The sequence below is a fragment of the Ophidiomyces ophidiicola genome (assembly GCF_022830035.1).
Source record: "Ophidiomyces ophidiicola strain CBS 122913 chromosome Unknown scaffold_8, whole genome shotgun sequence".
Classification (NCBI taxonomy): Eukaryota; Fungi; Ascomycota; class Eurotiomycetes; order Onygenales; family Onygenaceae; genus Ophidiomyces; species Ophidiomyces ophidiicola.
The window spans coordinates 608,736-622,211 of record NW_026054648.1 but is presented as its reverse complement, the minus strand read 5'-3'; the positions used below and the strand labels follow the sequence as shown (position 1 = coordinate 622,211).

General features: G+C 48.4%; 4 protein-coding genes and 3 non-coding genes across 7 annotated transcripts; 4 read left to right on the top strand and 3 right to left on the bottom strand.

The window, feature by feature from the left end:
- Positions 1–228: 228 nt before the first annotated feature.
- Positions 229–771, top strand: CYC1 (iso-1-cytochrome c; the record flags this gene model as incomplete). The annotated part of the gene is made up of 3 exons (XM_049251952.1): positions 229–537; positions 596–690; positions 747–771. 3 exons carry the CDS (start codon positions 229–231, stop codon positions 769–771), a joined length of 429 nt encoding a protein of 142 aa, XP_049109270.1.
- A 558-nt stretch (positions 772–1,329) lies between these two features.
- Positions 1,330–1,419, top strand: LOZ57_002896. Its single transcript has one exon. It is a non-coding gene; the product is annotated as a tRNA-Pro (tRNA).
- Positions 1,420–2,403: 984 nt separating this feature from the next.
- LOZ57_002895 (uncharacterized protein) lies at positions 2,404–4,517 on the top strand (the record flags this gene model as incomplete). The annotated part of the gene is made up of 2 exons (XM_049251951.1): positions 2,404–3,100; positions 3,163–4,517. The coding sequence occupies 2 exons, from the start codon at positions 2,404–2,406 to the stop codon at positions 4,515–4,517; spliced, it is 2,052 nt and encodes a 683-aa protein (XP_049109269.1).
- A 713-nt stretch (positions 4,518–5,230) lies between these two features.
- Positions 5,231–5,320, bottom strand: LOZ57_002894. Its single transcript has one exon. It is a non-coding gene; the product is annotated as a tRNA-Pro (tRNA).
- A 269-nt stretch (positions 5,321–5,589) lies between these two features.
- Positions 5,590–5,675, bottom strand: LOZ57_002893. Its single transcript has one exon. It is a non-coding gene; the product is annotated as a tRNA-Pro (tRNA).
- Positions 5,676–10,617: 4,942 nt separating this feature from the next.
- LOZ57_002892 (uncharacterized protein) lies at positions 10,618–11,159 on the top strand (the record flags this gene model as incomplete). The annotated part of the gene is made up of 2 exons (XM_049251950.1): positions 10,618–11,031; positions 11,085–11,159. The coding sequence occupies 2 exons, from the start codon at positions 10,618–10,620 to the stop codon at positions 11,157–11,159; spliced, it is 489 nt and encodes a 162-aa protein (XP_049109268.1).
- Positions 11,160–11,588: 429 nt separating this feature from the next.
- rpb3 (RNA polymerase II subunit 3) lies at positions 11,589–12,768 on the bottom strand (the record flags this gene model as incomplete). Its single annotated transcript, XM_049251949.1, has 3 exons — positions 11,589–12,012; positions 12,073–12,641; positions 12,712–12,768. The coding sequence occupies 3 exons, from the start codon at positions 12,766–12,768 to the stop codon at positions 11,589–11,591; spliced, it is 1,050 nt and encodes a 349-aa protein (XP_049109267.1).
- Between the last annotated feature and the right edge of the window lie 708 nt (positions 12,769–13,476).

Here is a 13,476-nt window from a genome sequence, read left to right as displayed (position 1 = left end):
CAAGGACTCCTTTTCTCCTGGTAAGTTCTTGTCTGCAATTGAGTTGTTCCTCACAGAGACAGCATCGTTCTTCCTAGCATTGATTCCATGCTTGTGTTGTGAATTGTGTTGCTTCACCAGCCATGGCCAAACTTCACATCCCTCAAGCAGTGCCTGTATCTTCCGGATCATTCCATCCAGCCTCAAACCCTCTAATCCCTATCCCAATAAATCGTTACATCTCTTACCATGTGCCTTTCTGAGCTCCCTATGGTTGTTACAGCCATTGAGCTGGAAGAACAATGGAAGTGCGAGATTGCTGCAGAGGAAGCGCAAAAGCAGCTTGCTAACCGCACTTTCCAACCAGGTGACGTTGCCAAAGGCGCCAACCTCTTCAAGACCCGTTGCGCATCGTGCCACACCCTCGAGAAGGGCGGTGCCAACAAGGTCGGACCCAACCTCTTCGGTCTCTTCGGCCGCAAGTCTGGTCAGGTTGAGGGTTACTCCTACACCGATGCCAACAAGGAGAAGGGTGTCGTCTGGGACGAGAACTCCCTCGTAAGCAGAATAATTCTGCAGCAGTGAAATTTGCAGTTTGTCGCTAACTACCATACAGTTTACCTACCTCGAGAACCCCAAGAAATACATCCCCGGAACCAAGATGGCGTTCGGTGGTCTCAAGAAGCCCAAGGACCGCAACGACTTGATCAGGTACGTTCTCACCAGCTAGAAAAAACGAAATGCCCCGTTCTCACACTTGCGATTAGCTTTATGGAGAAGGAGTGCAAATAAGCTCCGCAACCTTCGCCAATTCGCTTCTAAGCACCGCGCTCGTTTTTTCACCCTCACTCAGAATTGAGATTCTTCCTCACGACACCACCACGTTCATCGTTTAAATTCTGCATTTCTCGACGGGCGCAAAAGCATTGACCGCACGTCGACTTGGGACGACAAAAAATGGGCCAGCAGGATAAAGGTGGCATGTAACAACATTAAAGATTCCAGATGTACTTGTTTTTTTGTTTTTCTAGTTTTTTACAGTTGCTCTATGGTAGACTCTGTCGACTGCATTGACGTCGGACCGCTCTATGTTTGTTTCTTTGAGCCCGCGAACGACAGGTTTTGTCTCTTGGGCGGATGCATCGGAGTTCACAGACGGTTTTTGTAACATGCCAGCGCGATAAGACTTGATTCTCCTCTCAATAATGATTTCTGAAGACAGCTTCTCTTTTGGTCCCGCATATCGCATCCAGTCAGGCTCCGCCCTCCGTCGACGTGTCCAGTTCAATTTCACCGCATTCGCGATATCCTCTCATCAAGTCGCGAAGGCGCGGCCCACCAATGAAATCGGGTCTTGTGGTCTAGTGGTATGATTCTCGCTTAGGGTCAACTCCTGAGTATGTTTGCGAGAGGCCCCGCGTTCGAATCGCGGCAAGACCCCGAAATACCTTTTTTGTGCTTCTTCTGGTCTTCTTTTTTGCCATCTTGCGCCCTGGTGCGACACCGGCCCGCCCCTTTGACGCTGGCCTTGCTCGGTATCACCATCTCGCCCGGGTCGCCGCCCGCCGATCTGTTCTGCGTTGTCTGCAAAGCCAACTCGCCGCCGTCGCTGATTGGCCCAGCCATTGACCACGGGACCAGTGCGATCGCCCGCTGATTGGCTGGCGAGGGGCGTGACAACGAATACTGAGGGGCGGCAGACGACGGAAAAGTGACTTGTGAGCGCACCCAGTTCGCGCAGCACTGCGATGTAACTCCGCCCCAGGCCGCCCGCTGAAACCACCCACCCGTTCCCTCCACGAACCTTGGGCTCTCGCGCTGGTTCAACCGCCATCGCAAGACTTCACCTCCAACTCACAACCACCGCTGCGCTGAACTCGTCTTGAGCACTCGCAACTGACCTCTAGACTGCGCCCAGTCGCTCTCCAGCATTAACCCTGCAGTATTGCCGTTCTTTTGCCTGCAAAAGCAGCCTGTTTGATCCCGTATTCTACATGTTCGCATTGTGATATGATTGATAGCCATCTTTTCTCTGCAAGAACTGAATAAAGACCAAGATTCTCTCTCTCTGATCCAGTATCCTAAGTCTCCTTGACTGCAGTCCTCGCTCTGCCGCCTGGCGAACCCTCGCGAAGCGTTGCGATAAAAAGCGTTCTAGCCGTCCTCCTCCGTGGGCTGTGGACCTTTCTTATCTCACGTCTGCCTGAAAAAACAGTCGCATACACGCGTAGTCGCTGCCATCTCTCTCCAGGCGCATACGCGACCGCTATTCTCCGCGCCAGAGGCCTTCACGTGGACTGCGCGCGCGTCTAGGCTGCCTGCCCACACCCACGTACTCTCACTTGTCACTTCATTCCATCTCTCGATCCCCAACTCATCAATGAAACACAAGCCCATACCCTGGAGAAGCAATCGGCCAACAAAATGATGGCCACAGAGCGTCTAGACGATCTAGACCACGTCTTTGACGACCACCCGTCTCTCTCTGCCTCCCTGGAGGACTTCGAGGAACATGCTGCCGCGCATGCCCCATTCTTTGGTGCGCTGCCGTCACAGCACTCTGGCTTTCGATCGCATGGCGTTTCTGAGGATGCTGACTGCGAAGGCGAGGAAGACGATGATGATACTGCTGCCGCGCCAGATGCATCGTCCCACATCAGCGATCCCTGGTCTCCCCCGGGCACCCGGCGCCTGTTCGTGCACCAGAGGGAGTATATGAATATCTGCAGCCCTGGAAAAATGTCAGGCAGCGCATGGTATCGCCAGCAGCCGTATATGCGCAACCAGCCAGACCTGCGCCCGCCAATGGTCGATAGCCCGTCGAGGTCAAGAGAGGTGAGCCCGCAGTATGAAGATGCGCCAGAGAAGCCTCTGCCACAACAGCCCCATCAGCAACAGACATTCAAGGTGGACGACCTAATTTTGCCTGCCAGTATACCGCTGCCGCCAGGAACAGACTCGCCATTGAAAGGACGGTCTCCCAGCCCAGCTCCGGCAACTGTGAAAGAAGAGGATACTGCTGCTAATGAAGATAATGATAATGATGACGACAACGATGATAATGATAATGAGAAAGATGAAAAAAATGAGAAGCCACCAGTACATGGCTCGATAACAAATTGTAATATTTTTTTTAATATTGTACACCCCCTATTTACCCCGCATGAAACTAATTTGGCTCAGATATCCGTTTCGCCGTGCGTGCAGAGGTACAACATCGAGAGCCATTCGTTGCCTTTTTCAACTTCGTAGGTAGAAAATTTGACGATATCACACGCACAAAATCCTCCACCATCCTGTCCATAATCGTTGCGCTTGTATCGATTACTTTTCTACGCGCGCTCTTCCTGCCTCCATTGCCAATTCAATTACCAGATCTTGTCAAACTCTCGAGCTTTGCGCGATCCTTTGAACCTCTAATATACTATTCCGAAAATGGAGTACAACAAATCTGCACCCTCCAGGAAACTGGTGTCGCAGTCTGGGACCTGGGAGAGTCCTTGCGTGGTACGAACATGACCAGCGCGCCTATCATAGTCCGGGAACTGGACGAGCTATCCGAATCGCTAAAGGCTCTTTCGCTTGAACTGACACGCTTTTTCGCCAACGTCGATGCGGACATTGATTCCATCCTGATCGTGATGGAATGGGCCAAGCGCGAGTTGGAATCTCTCTCCCAACAACAACCCAGCTCCATATCAAGCACTCTTTTCGAAAACTTCCACGCCTTCCTCTCGCGCATGGGGGCTCTAGAAACCATTCCCTTAGCTCCACCGCATCCGCCTCCTCCCACTACCAACACCAGCTCTTCCAGCGCTGCCACAACCAGCAACAACCCTGCCGCCGCCCAACATCAAATCATCCCCATTCCTACACGCCTCGGTGCCATTGTCACTACCCTCTTCGGTCCCACGCGCTCCCAACGTACTCAATCCACTCTTACATTCGCCTTCACCGAACTTGTCGCCGTCCTCGAAGAGTCCATCAACACCGAACTCACCCACTCCACGGCACTCTTCGCTCTCTTCGAATCTATAGATCGCCAATTCCTTAACCTCCAGCGCACAGTGGTGCGCGAGTCTGACAGCCAAGAGCGTGCAGAGGGAGAAATGCTCTCGTCATTGTGGACCCGCGTCCTAGGGCCCAACTTCGAGGCGGTACGAAAGTACAAGAAGAATAAACGCCTTCTAGGCAGCGTGCGGCAGCACACAGTGGCGAACAAGCACCTCCTGATGGACCACCGCGGAAAGTTGCTAACACTAAAAGTCAACCTGGAGACGCTCCGGAGGAAACTAGTCAGCCCCTTATTACGGAGAAACGATTCAACAGCGTCAAGTATCTCCAATAACGACGGCAGCGGCGGCAATCTTCCTCTCGCAAGCAGTATTGATATAATAGTCGATGGTCAGATCAGAGGGCTTGAAGGCGCGCACGATTATCTTCGTATGGTGCGGGATAAGCAGAAGGCGAAACTTATGGAGATGGTGTACGGAGCCGGTCGGCGACGGGGAGCCAGCACCTTGGACACAGTTTCCTGAAAAGTGGATGAGATCGAAAGACGGTAAGGTCCGGTCTTTTGCTTCTGGTGTGAATGATTGCTAGCTGGGTGTTTGAGGAGATGTAGGTGAATTGCTTTTTGGTCTTTTTTTTCACTTTTTTGGTTTGATATTTGTTTTGAATATGTTTTTCACGTTCGCCTGTTGTTTTGATTGTTAGATAGGGGCAAATACACCACCATGGAGGCGTCTGGCAGGTTTGCTACTGGTGGGTTGCAGGGCTCATTCCATCTTGTTTCATTTGCACCTCTTTAGCACCCTGCCTGCATAGTATATGGTGTTAAATCTTCTATCTCCATATCATTCTCCTTCTTGATAGCTGTATGAAACATGATTGGTATTGTCTCTGCAAGACTCTTATGACTCAAAGTGACGGGAGTTCTGTTGCAGTAGGGTGGTTGCCACACGGATTCTTCCTCCACAAGATGCCTGACCACCTGTCATTTCACTATGCTTGCGTAAATGGAGGAATTTGGTTTGGTGATGATACTCCACAGAATTCTACCCCACTCATAAACCATACTCTAGCACCTGTACGCACCTTCCAAACTGGTGCAGTCGCCACACGGTACATAATCCCAACTGGTACCATGCAGATTATACACCCCAGTATGCACTCGATCTTCTTTTTAAACTATCTATCAACAGTATTTTATGTAAATAAATTCAAAAAAAAATAAACAAAAAGATTTATGGGGTCTTGCCGCGATTCGAACGCGGGGCCTCTCGCAAACATACTCAGGAGTTGACCCTAAGCGAGAATCATACCACTAGACCACAAGACCCGGTTATGCCTGGTTGGGGGGCACCCTTGATTTATCATGCTAAAGCTAATTGGACCAAGCATTTTGCGATTATAGTTTTTCTGACTCATCGTGTACTCCATACCCGTACCGTTTCAAGGTCGCTCAAAGCAAAATCCCTTCAGGTTGCCATTTGGATACGGTGGAATAAATAAAGTACTGAAGAAATATACTAGCAAATATATCTTTTGTTCCATATTCAAAAATTGTAGAGTCTTTGTTTGGTACAAAAAAGACAAAAAAAAAGATCGGGGCCCTGCCGCGATTCGAACGCGGGGCCTCTCGCAATCTGAGATCTGAACCCAAAGCGAGAATCATACCACTAGACCACAAGGCCGATTGATGTCATGGAAGTACCATGAGGAAATTATCACTACCATAATTTAGGCCAGTCGGCACATGAAACCACAACCTCGATCTTCGGCGTAGAGCAAAGAAATTACCACCTTATCAGCAACAATACGGAGTAGTTGATGCCAGAAGGAGCAACGCTTGGATTTTTATTTGAAATAAAATTTCCTAACTGACATATGACTATGAGAATGGTATTCGCCGCGATACATAGAGCACCCTTTTACTAATAATAAAGAACCTGACGCACGATTCCATATAACATATATTAAGAGCACAGGAAAGACATGAAAATAATAAAAGCAAAAGACTAGCTTTTCGATATAAAGGACAGTTCGATGTATGAAAAGGTCCTGAAACTTCCAGAAGTTTGGGTCTACTAAAGTCGCTACTCTAACAAGAACAAGGCTCACTCGTACCCCTATAACCTATAACCAGTTACTCTTTGATAGGATCTATTGACAATGGAATCCAGTCAAAAGAGTTTGCTTTCCATGTTTGAAATGATTGAAAAAATATAGCACAACAGAAACCCCAGGCTTTGTTAGAAGGTCTTAATAGCTGGCAGTGAATAATCTTATTACTGTATCATTGACTCTATTGATATTTCTGATGCATAAAGTCTCCTTGCGAGTACCGTGTGGAATGTGATGTTACGACCTAATTGTGAATGTGTCTTTTTTTTTTTTTGCCCCTACTCTACTATGCAAAATTCACAAGACCTGGCAACTCGGCCTTCTTTCACTGCATTGCTAATCAATTTTAAATGGGTGAGGAACTTCTCTCCTTCAAGGTTCCCTGGCCCTAGTGAGTGAAATATGAGGCGACTGCGCTCAGATCCTTCCTGGCATCAGTGGCTCGCAGAACATGAGTAAAGTGAAAGCATGGTAGGCCATGCTGTCACTAAATGGCTGGGAACCGACGGGGTTATTCATCAAATTACTTCACCCATGCTTACAAAAAAGGATCACATGGATTCCAGAACTACTTCGACAGATATGATGTGCAATAAACTAGATACCCTACTTACGAGGCCATTTCTCCACATAGATCAGCAAAGAAAATCAACTGTTCCTCAGAAAAGGCATTACATAGCCTAACGGCACAGTGTATAACTCAGTCACCACCTGAAGAGCGACTCAGTAGTGAAAGCTATTCTTAATGGCATGTTTCTAGAACCATCTACCAGTCATGCTTTTATTCACTCTGTTAGAAAGATTTGCCCCTAACCTATAAAAGATACCAAAACCTAGCTGAGCCAAAAGTTCTTCAATATATATTTATCTGCATAGCAGACATGTTTATCTCCCCATGCCCCGAGTAAAGATTGAGGCTTCCGACAACCTCTACTGTCTTTACACTTTTTAACGGCTATGCTCTCCTTTGCTGATTATTCTCTCAGGGCACTAGGGCAGCTGCTGTATCAATAACAGGAGAATACCTTTCTTTACTTGTCTTATCGCAGAGAACAAAACTATGTGGCATGACACTGCTGAAAAGAATTCCCCCTTCATCTTCTGTTCAACCACATATCCAGCTGCTAAACACCCACCTTTTTTCATTTCTTTAAGAATCTTAATGGCATACTCTTCGAATAGCCTTGGAGTCCCTCATACTGAGAGCCAATCTCTCCCTACATCCGGTCTGTTTCTCCAGTCAGCCGAGTCGACACGCCTCTTGTGCTCCACAGTGAGTGATACTACGAGTCCAACATCCCCGTTTGGAGAACATCCCTTTATATTCGATAAGATCTGAGCTTAGTGGATATACCCGTGATTGAGGATCATTTGAAAACGATACTCATAAAGAACAAGGATGAATGGGCTGATTTGGTGGAGAAATGGGCCCTGGAAGGCTCATGGCATTATCGAAGAACATAATGGGTATATTTTAAAATCCCTAGAGCGACAAAGCCTTCTTAGAAAGGTGGAACTGAAAGCTATCGCCGATGCTGTCCGTAAAGCATCCGAACCTTCCAGTGCCCTTAGGAATAGAGCAATATCGGGGCAACGCTTTAAAGAAGCGGCTAGCATATGCAGAAGATATTCTGCAAGGTCACCGTCGGAGGATGTCACCAGTTGCCACAAAATCATTGGCAATTTACAAGAAAGCATGCAAGGAGCAAATGCTTTGCGGAGAGCACGATGGCGTCGATGTGGCTGTTTCGTGAGTTCCTCTAACTACATACACCATGCGATGTCTTGCTCGTCCTGTCGTCCGACTACTACTGCTACTATCGTATATAAAATACCCCTAAAGTATCACACTGATGCATTGATGAGCCATAAAATGTGGCTGTCAATTAACATTCTTTAATTTTAATAGTTCTACAGAAGCTCTTCGGATGCTTTTAATCATTCATTGAGTTGGTGATTTTGAAATTAAATTGCAGCTATTCAGTTGTCATCATATGATAATTGCAGAACTTTTATGCAATCTGAATACGCTGTTGCGATTACAGACTCATCTCATTCATATTGAGCAAAAGAATGAGATTTTTATATAGATGCTATTCAATGACCATTTCTGATCTGACAGCTTAAATTAGCAGACATTGGGCACGACGGCAATTTTAGTAGGAGAGGTTAGAGCCACTTTGCAGGCGGCGATAGACCGCCGAGAAACCCGATATGCAAACATTTTCGCATTTCATTTTCGTTGGGAAGACGACAACACGGGTGCAGAGCGAGATGAGAAAAGTTTTCGAGATATGATTCGCTTAATGGGTTTCCCCAACCCAGACGTCTCCTAAATATATATATAAAGGTCCGAACGGGTTATCGTGGTACAGGCAACGCGTGGATTTGAGGTGACGGTAAAAATAATTGAAGCACTAAATCATGGCCTGGACATGATTTAAGATATTTGAGTATCTCCAATTACTATGGCAAATCCAGTATCTATGTTGGTGTTCCTCAATCAGTTGTGCGAATTCTTACAATGAAAGATGCAGGACATGCAGCAGTATACATTCGCAAGTGATAATCTATGACAGCAAAACAGACTGTTCAGAAATCAATGAAGATCCACAAAAAAGAAAGTATTAAAAAAGAATAGCTATCATACTCCATTGATGATATCTTTTAAGACAGCTACTTTAAACTAGCATGCCAGACACAACACCAGTTTCTATAGAAGATAACGATATGGACTCTTTTCCTAAATCTTGGCCTCCTCTATAACTGTCCTGGATACTAAGGTTGACGATGACAAGATTGATCTGGAGTGGAACTTTGCAATCCCGTCCACCTAAAACTACTAAAAAAACTGCAGGACATTATGGATCAAGCTCCTCAGAAAGCTCAGGCTTCTTTCCTCCTCTGCGATCTTCAGCACCTGCGATACTTGTGCAAATATTCTATCAATCCTGTGAGATTTGATGCTATGCCGCGATCATTCTCCGACTCAAGAGTAGACGAAATCGTGACGAAATGTTAGTTTCCATACTGACTATGCATAGTCATACCTATGGGCGGTTGATTTTATGATAGCACGGAACTGAAGGACAGCTTACTTGTTGCGTTACGTGCAAACGCAGATGTGACTCCAAAGGCCAATTCGCTGGGTATCATGTACCAGCACATATACAAACTGTGCTAGCAAACCAACATAAAAGCAGTGGCGGAAGCTATTGGTGCCCTGCAGTCGCAAATTGTAAGGTACTTCTTTTAGAAATCCAGCCCAACAAAGCATGATAAACCCCTTTTATATATATATATATATTTCCATGAGGGCTACCACTCGAAGCGTCAACACTGAAGACCCCGGGAAACCGGAGGCCAAGACACCTGCTAATAAGGGTGTAACTAAACTCTAGTGCTAAGAAAGCATCAAAAAATCCAGAGAGAAGTAGACAAAAAAGAGAAACGATTCAAGATCCCAAAAGATCCTTCTAAAAAGAAACAGTACGCCCAAGGAAAGGTTCACCTGAAGCCCATATGGGAAAGTCCTTTGAAGATGTTATCCATGGTGGTGTAGATCTACTGAACCTGAGCAAACTCTTGTGGAGATAACTACCGAGGCCCAAAGACACTAGATTGGAGGAAACAATTGAACTTTCGAGTTCAATCTCCTCATTCTCTATCGACTCGCAAGAGGAAAACCCAATGGACCTGGAATCCCAATCCGGTCTTCAACAACCCCATTCCAACAATGGGCAAGTTACTGACACAGAGATGGAGGAGCCATGGCAGTAATGAATAGTATTGGGCTGTGAGAAGCTTTGTTGACTTATACATTGATGCCCGACGGGCAAAAAGTACTTTGATTAGTAAATGACAGAGCAAATGGTGAGCTGTAAGCTTGATGTTGTCAGCCATGATCCCCTAAAAATCTGGAATGAATGGATTTTGGAATACGTGCCTCCCACAACTTAACTACATCCAGCCCACAACAATGCCTATAGGGAAGAACAGTGTGACTGCAGAGACCGAGAGCTGTTAGATTTCGTGTCAGACGATGAGCGACACCAACAAGTTTTCGCGAAGGATGTCTTTGGGCTCCATATATCGATGGTATCATCAAATGATTTCGCTCGCATGGCGCATCCCTCTTTTGGACCAGGCACCCTCAAGCCCCTGTTCTGGTGCTGTCTATGCCTTTTTCCAGTGTTTTTGTACATGTATTGTTTCCCTATGGACATCCGTTAGTTACTTTGACTAGCCACCAAATCATGTTTGCTTTCCTGTTGGGATTTGTTCTGGAATGCCACTCTATAAGAGGAATCTGCCGTCGGATACGGCCGTCAGGCAAACGGGGTCACTGTTAGCTATGTCGCTCGTGGTGGAAAGTCTCTGTACCACTCACAGACAAAGGTATAGTAATTAGCCTAGTACTTGTTTCTTCATGCATCCATATATCATCAATGAACCATTTAGACTCATCTATTCTGTTGATAAATCACGATTATATTCATCTAACTTGCAACCATGCCGCTTCTTCGCGCAGTACATTATCCCACGACACTCCTCAGGGCTACTATGCCCCCCAGCACGCTCCACTGTCTTTCTCGCACCCAGCTCCCCAAGCCAACCATCTCTTCTTTCAAACGACCCCTATCCACCCCGTCGTCACCTACAACCAAACGCGCCGCCATCGCCTTCTACTACCCCAACAAGGCCCGCGAACGTCTAGATATCGCGGCCTCCAAGCTCCAACAACAACCCAGCCGGGGACCAGTCTCCGAAACAGAAAAGATCAAGCTCTTGTCCGAAGAGGTGGTGCGGCTGTCGAAGCTACTAGGCGACATGGGAGCGAAAATCGCGAAGTTGCAGGACCAGTCGTCTTCGACGATGAAGCTGCTGGAGTTTATTCAAGGTCTTGGGAAGGGGATCGGGTGGGTGGTATGTCTCTCTCCCCCTTGAGCTTTGTATAATGCTGATAGGTAGGAGGATAGGCTTCGGTGACCACCATCATGGTTGGTTCTGGGTTTTTCGAGTTGATGAATCGAGTCAAAATAACTATTTCTTGAGCATTTTGAAAACGGTCTTTACTTTTGCTCGAGGGAGAGTTTTTGGAAGAAAGCTCGTCTAGAAGAGAGGAATCAATATTGAAGATAAAGAGAACTTGTTTTCTTTCTTTTGATCATTGCAGCGCTGAACAAATGACGTAGAATACACCCCAAAGTATATAGTACACCAAGGAGGGTGGAAGAGGGTAGTGATGAAGGCAAAAAAAAGGGAAGAAAAAGACAAATCCCCATTCCTGTAATAAGTTAAACCCGGGCCAATAATTCAAATTTTCCCCGTGACAACGCCATTCTTGCAAATAAAAAAAGAGGAAGAACACTTAGGAGTATCATTAAGCGTATTCTATCGTATTCGACCCAAGAGACAATGCACCGCAGATAAGTGCTGAATCGCAAAGCCAGCGGTCTGCAAACGGCATAAAAAGCACTCCCTTAGAACCCGTAGCCCTGACCATACGGCGTGGCTCCGTACGGGGTCGTGCCGCCGGGATTGCCCCATACGCTCTGGCCACCGGCGGCGGCACCGACGCCATTGGGCGGGAAGGCACCGAACGCGGCATCGATGCCCTCGGGCGGTTCGTAGGCGTCGGGGCTGCGGACACCGTCGGCATCGACGCCGTTGACGCCCGGGTCGCCGTGCTCGCCGTGCTCGCCACCGTCGCCGGCGCCCGTGAGCGCGGAGATGATCTCGGCCAGTTTGCGCTGCAGCACGCTGATGCCCTGCTGCACGATGGTGTCGGGCTCGAGGTTGCCGATGGCCTCGACGTCGATGTAGAAGGTGGACGGCGCGGCGTCGTAGTCGAACGGCATGTCCGGCGCGGCGGGGTGTTCCCATTCGGCGTTGGCGGAGATGGGCCTGTGGTGCTGCTTTAGTATTAAAGATATTAAAAAAACGCAAAAGAGACCCTGAACGCACCATTCCTTGATGGCATCCTCCTCATACCAATAATCGACATGCCGCAGATTATTATGCGGATCGTACTCGAACCCGACAGCCGCCGTCGGCGCCCACTTCGCATGCTCCTTCGCAATGCCCTTCTTGACCACACACGTCATCTTGACCTCCTGGCCCCTCCGCAACTTACATATAATGGGCCCCTTCCCCGCGGGATCGTTGATGACGGGATTACCCACCCACTCGTTCGCGCGGTCGCCAATGACCACCAGGTCGCGGGCGTACACGACCATGACGCCCTCGCCGGTGCACTTGGCGTGCAGCTGCAGGGAGATGACGCAGCGGGCGCAGCCGCCCTCGCAGTCGCACTCGCGCGCGTACACCATGTCGACGTCGCAGTTGCGCGAGTGCAGCGGCACCAGGCCCAGGCGGTGCGCGATGAACTCGTCCGGCAGCACCGACGTGTTGCTCTCGATCTCCACCACGTCGATCGCCACCGTCGGCACCTCCGTCAGCATCACGCGCCGCAGCGAGTTCGCGAACGCGAGGTCCACCGAGCTCAGTCGGAAGTCGACGCGGTTGGGTTCGGCCTGCGGGGAGAGAAAGTGTGTGCGCGTGAGTAAAGAAGAGCTGTCGTGGATGGGTAGGGGTCTCGCTCACTTCTCGCACGGTGACCTGCGGGCCCTGCGGCTCGATGTCCATCTCATCATAGTCCATGGCGGCGCAAGGAGATATGGGAAGAGGAGCTGCGCGTGGCAAGCTCGCTCCCGTAACGCTGCTTCGTATGTGCTCAGGGTGAGTAGGACGGTGTTTCTAAGTGTAAAAAGAAGTATTCCGGAAGGGATAGTTGCATGGGAGAGCTTCGTAGGCGTGCTGAGTGGGTGCGGGTTTGAAGATTCACGTCGGGCTTTCATTCACTCTATTCTCGATCAAAAAGATCCGCTTAGTCATCTTTTATCCGATCTCAACGCAAAATACGGATCATCTATAGCCCGCATTCCGAGGAGACGGGGGCACGTGCGGTCTCGCTCGCTCGGAGATATGCCGGGAAGCACAAGCCTAACGCCGCCGGAGGTCACACCCGAAGACGGTTGAAAAGCGAACCGTGGAAGGGCAGAAGCGACTAGATAACGGAAAAACGTGAAATTTTAAAATCTATACATTTTTTGGGAGTTTAATTCCAGGCTCTATGGATGCAATAAAACCGGTCCTAATAATTTTTGTATACGGGGCAGCACGCGAGCGTAGCATCAGGTTTTGGGTGAAACGCTATTAGGCGAGCACGTGTCATGTTCAAGAGAGAGAGAGAGAGAGAACAAAAAGGAAAGCTCTGGAAAACAGAGTTGGTGTTGGGGGGAGAGCTAGGGGGGGAAATAAAGTTGGATGGAAATAAAAAAGGCATTGTTCAAGAGAATCGGACCCCCG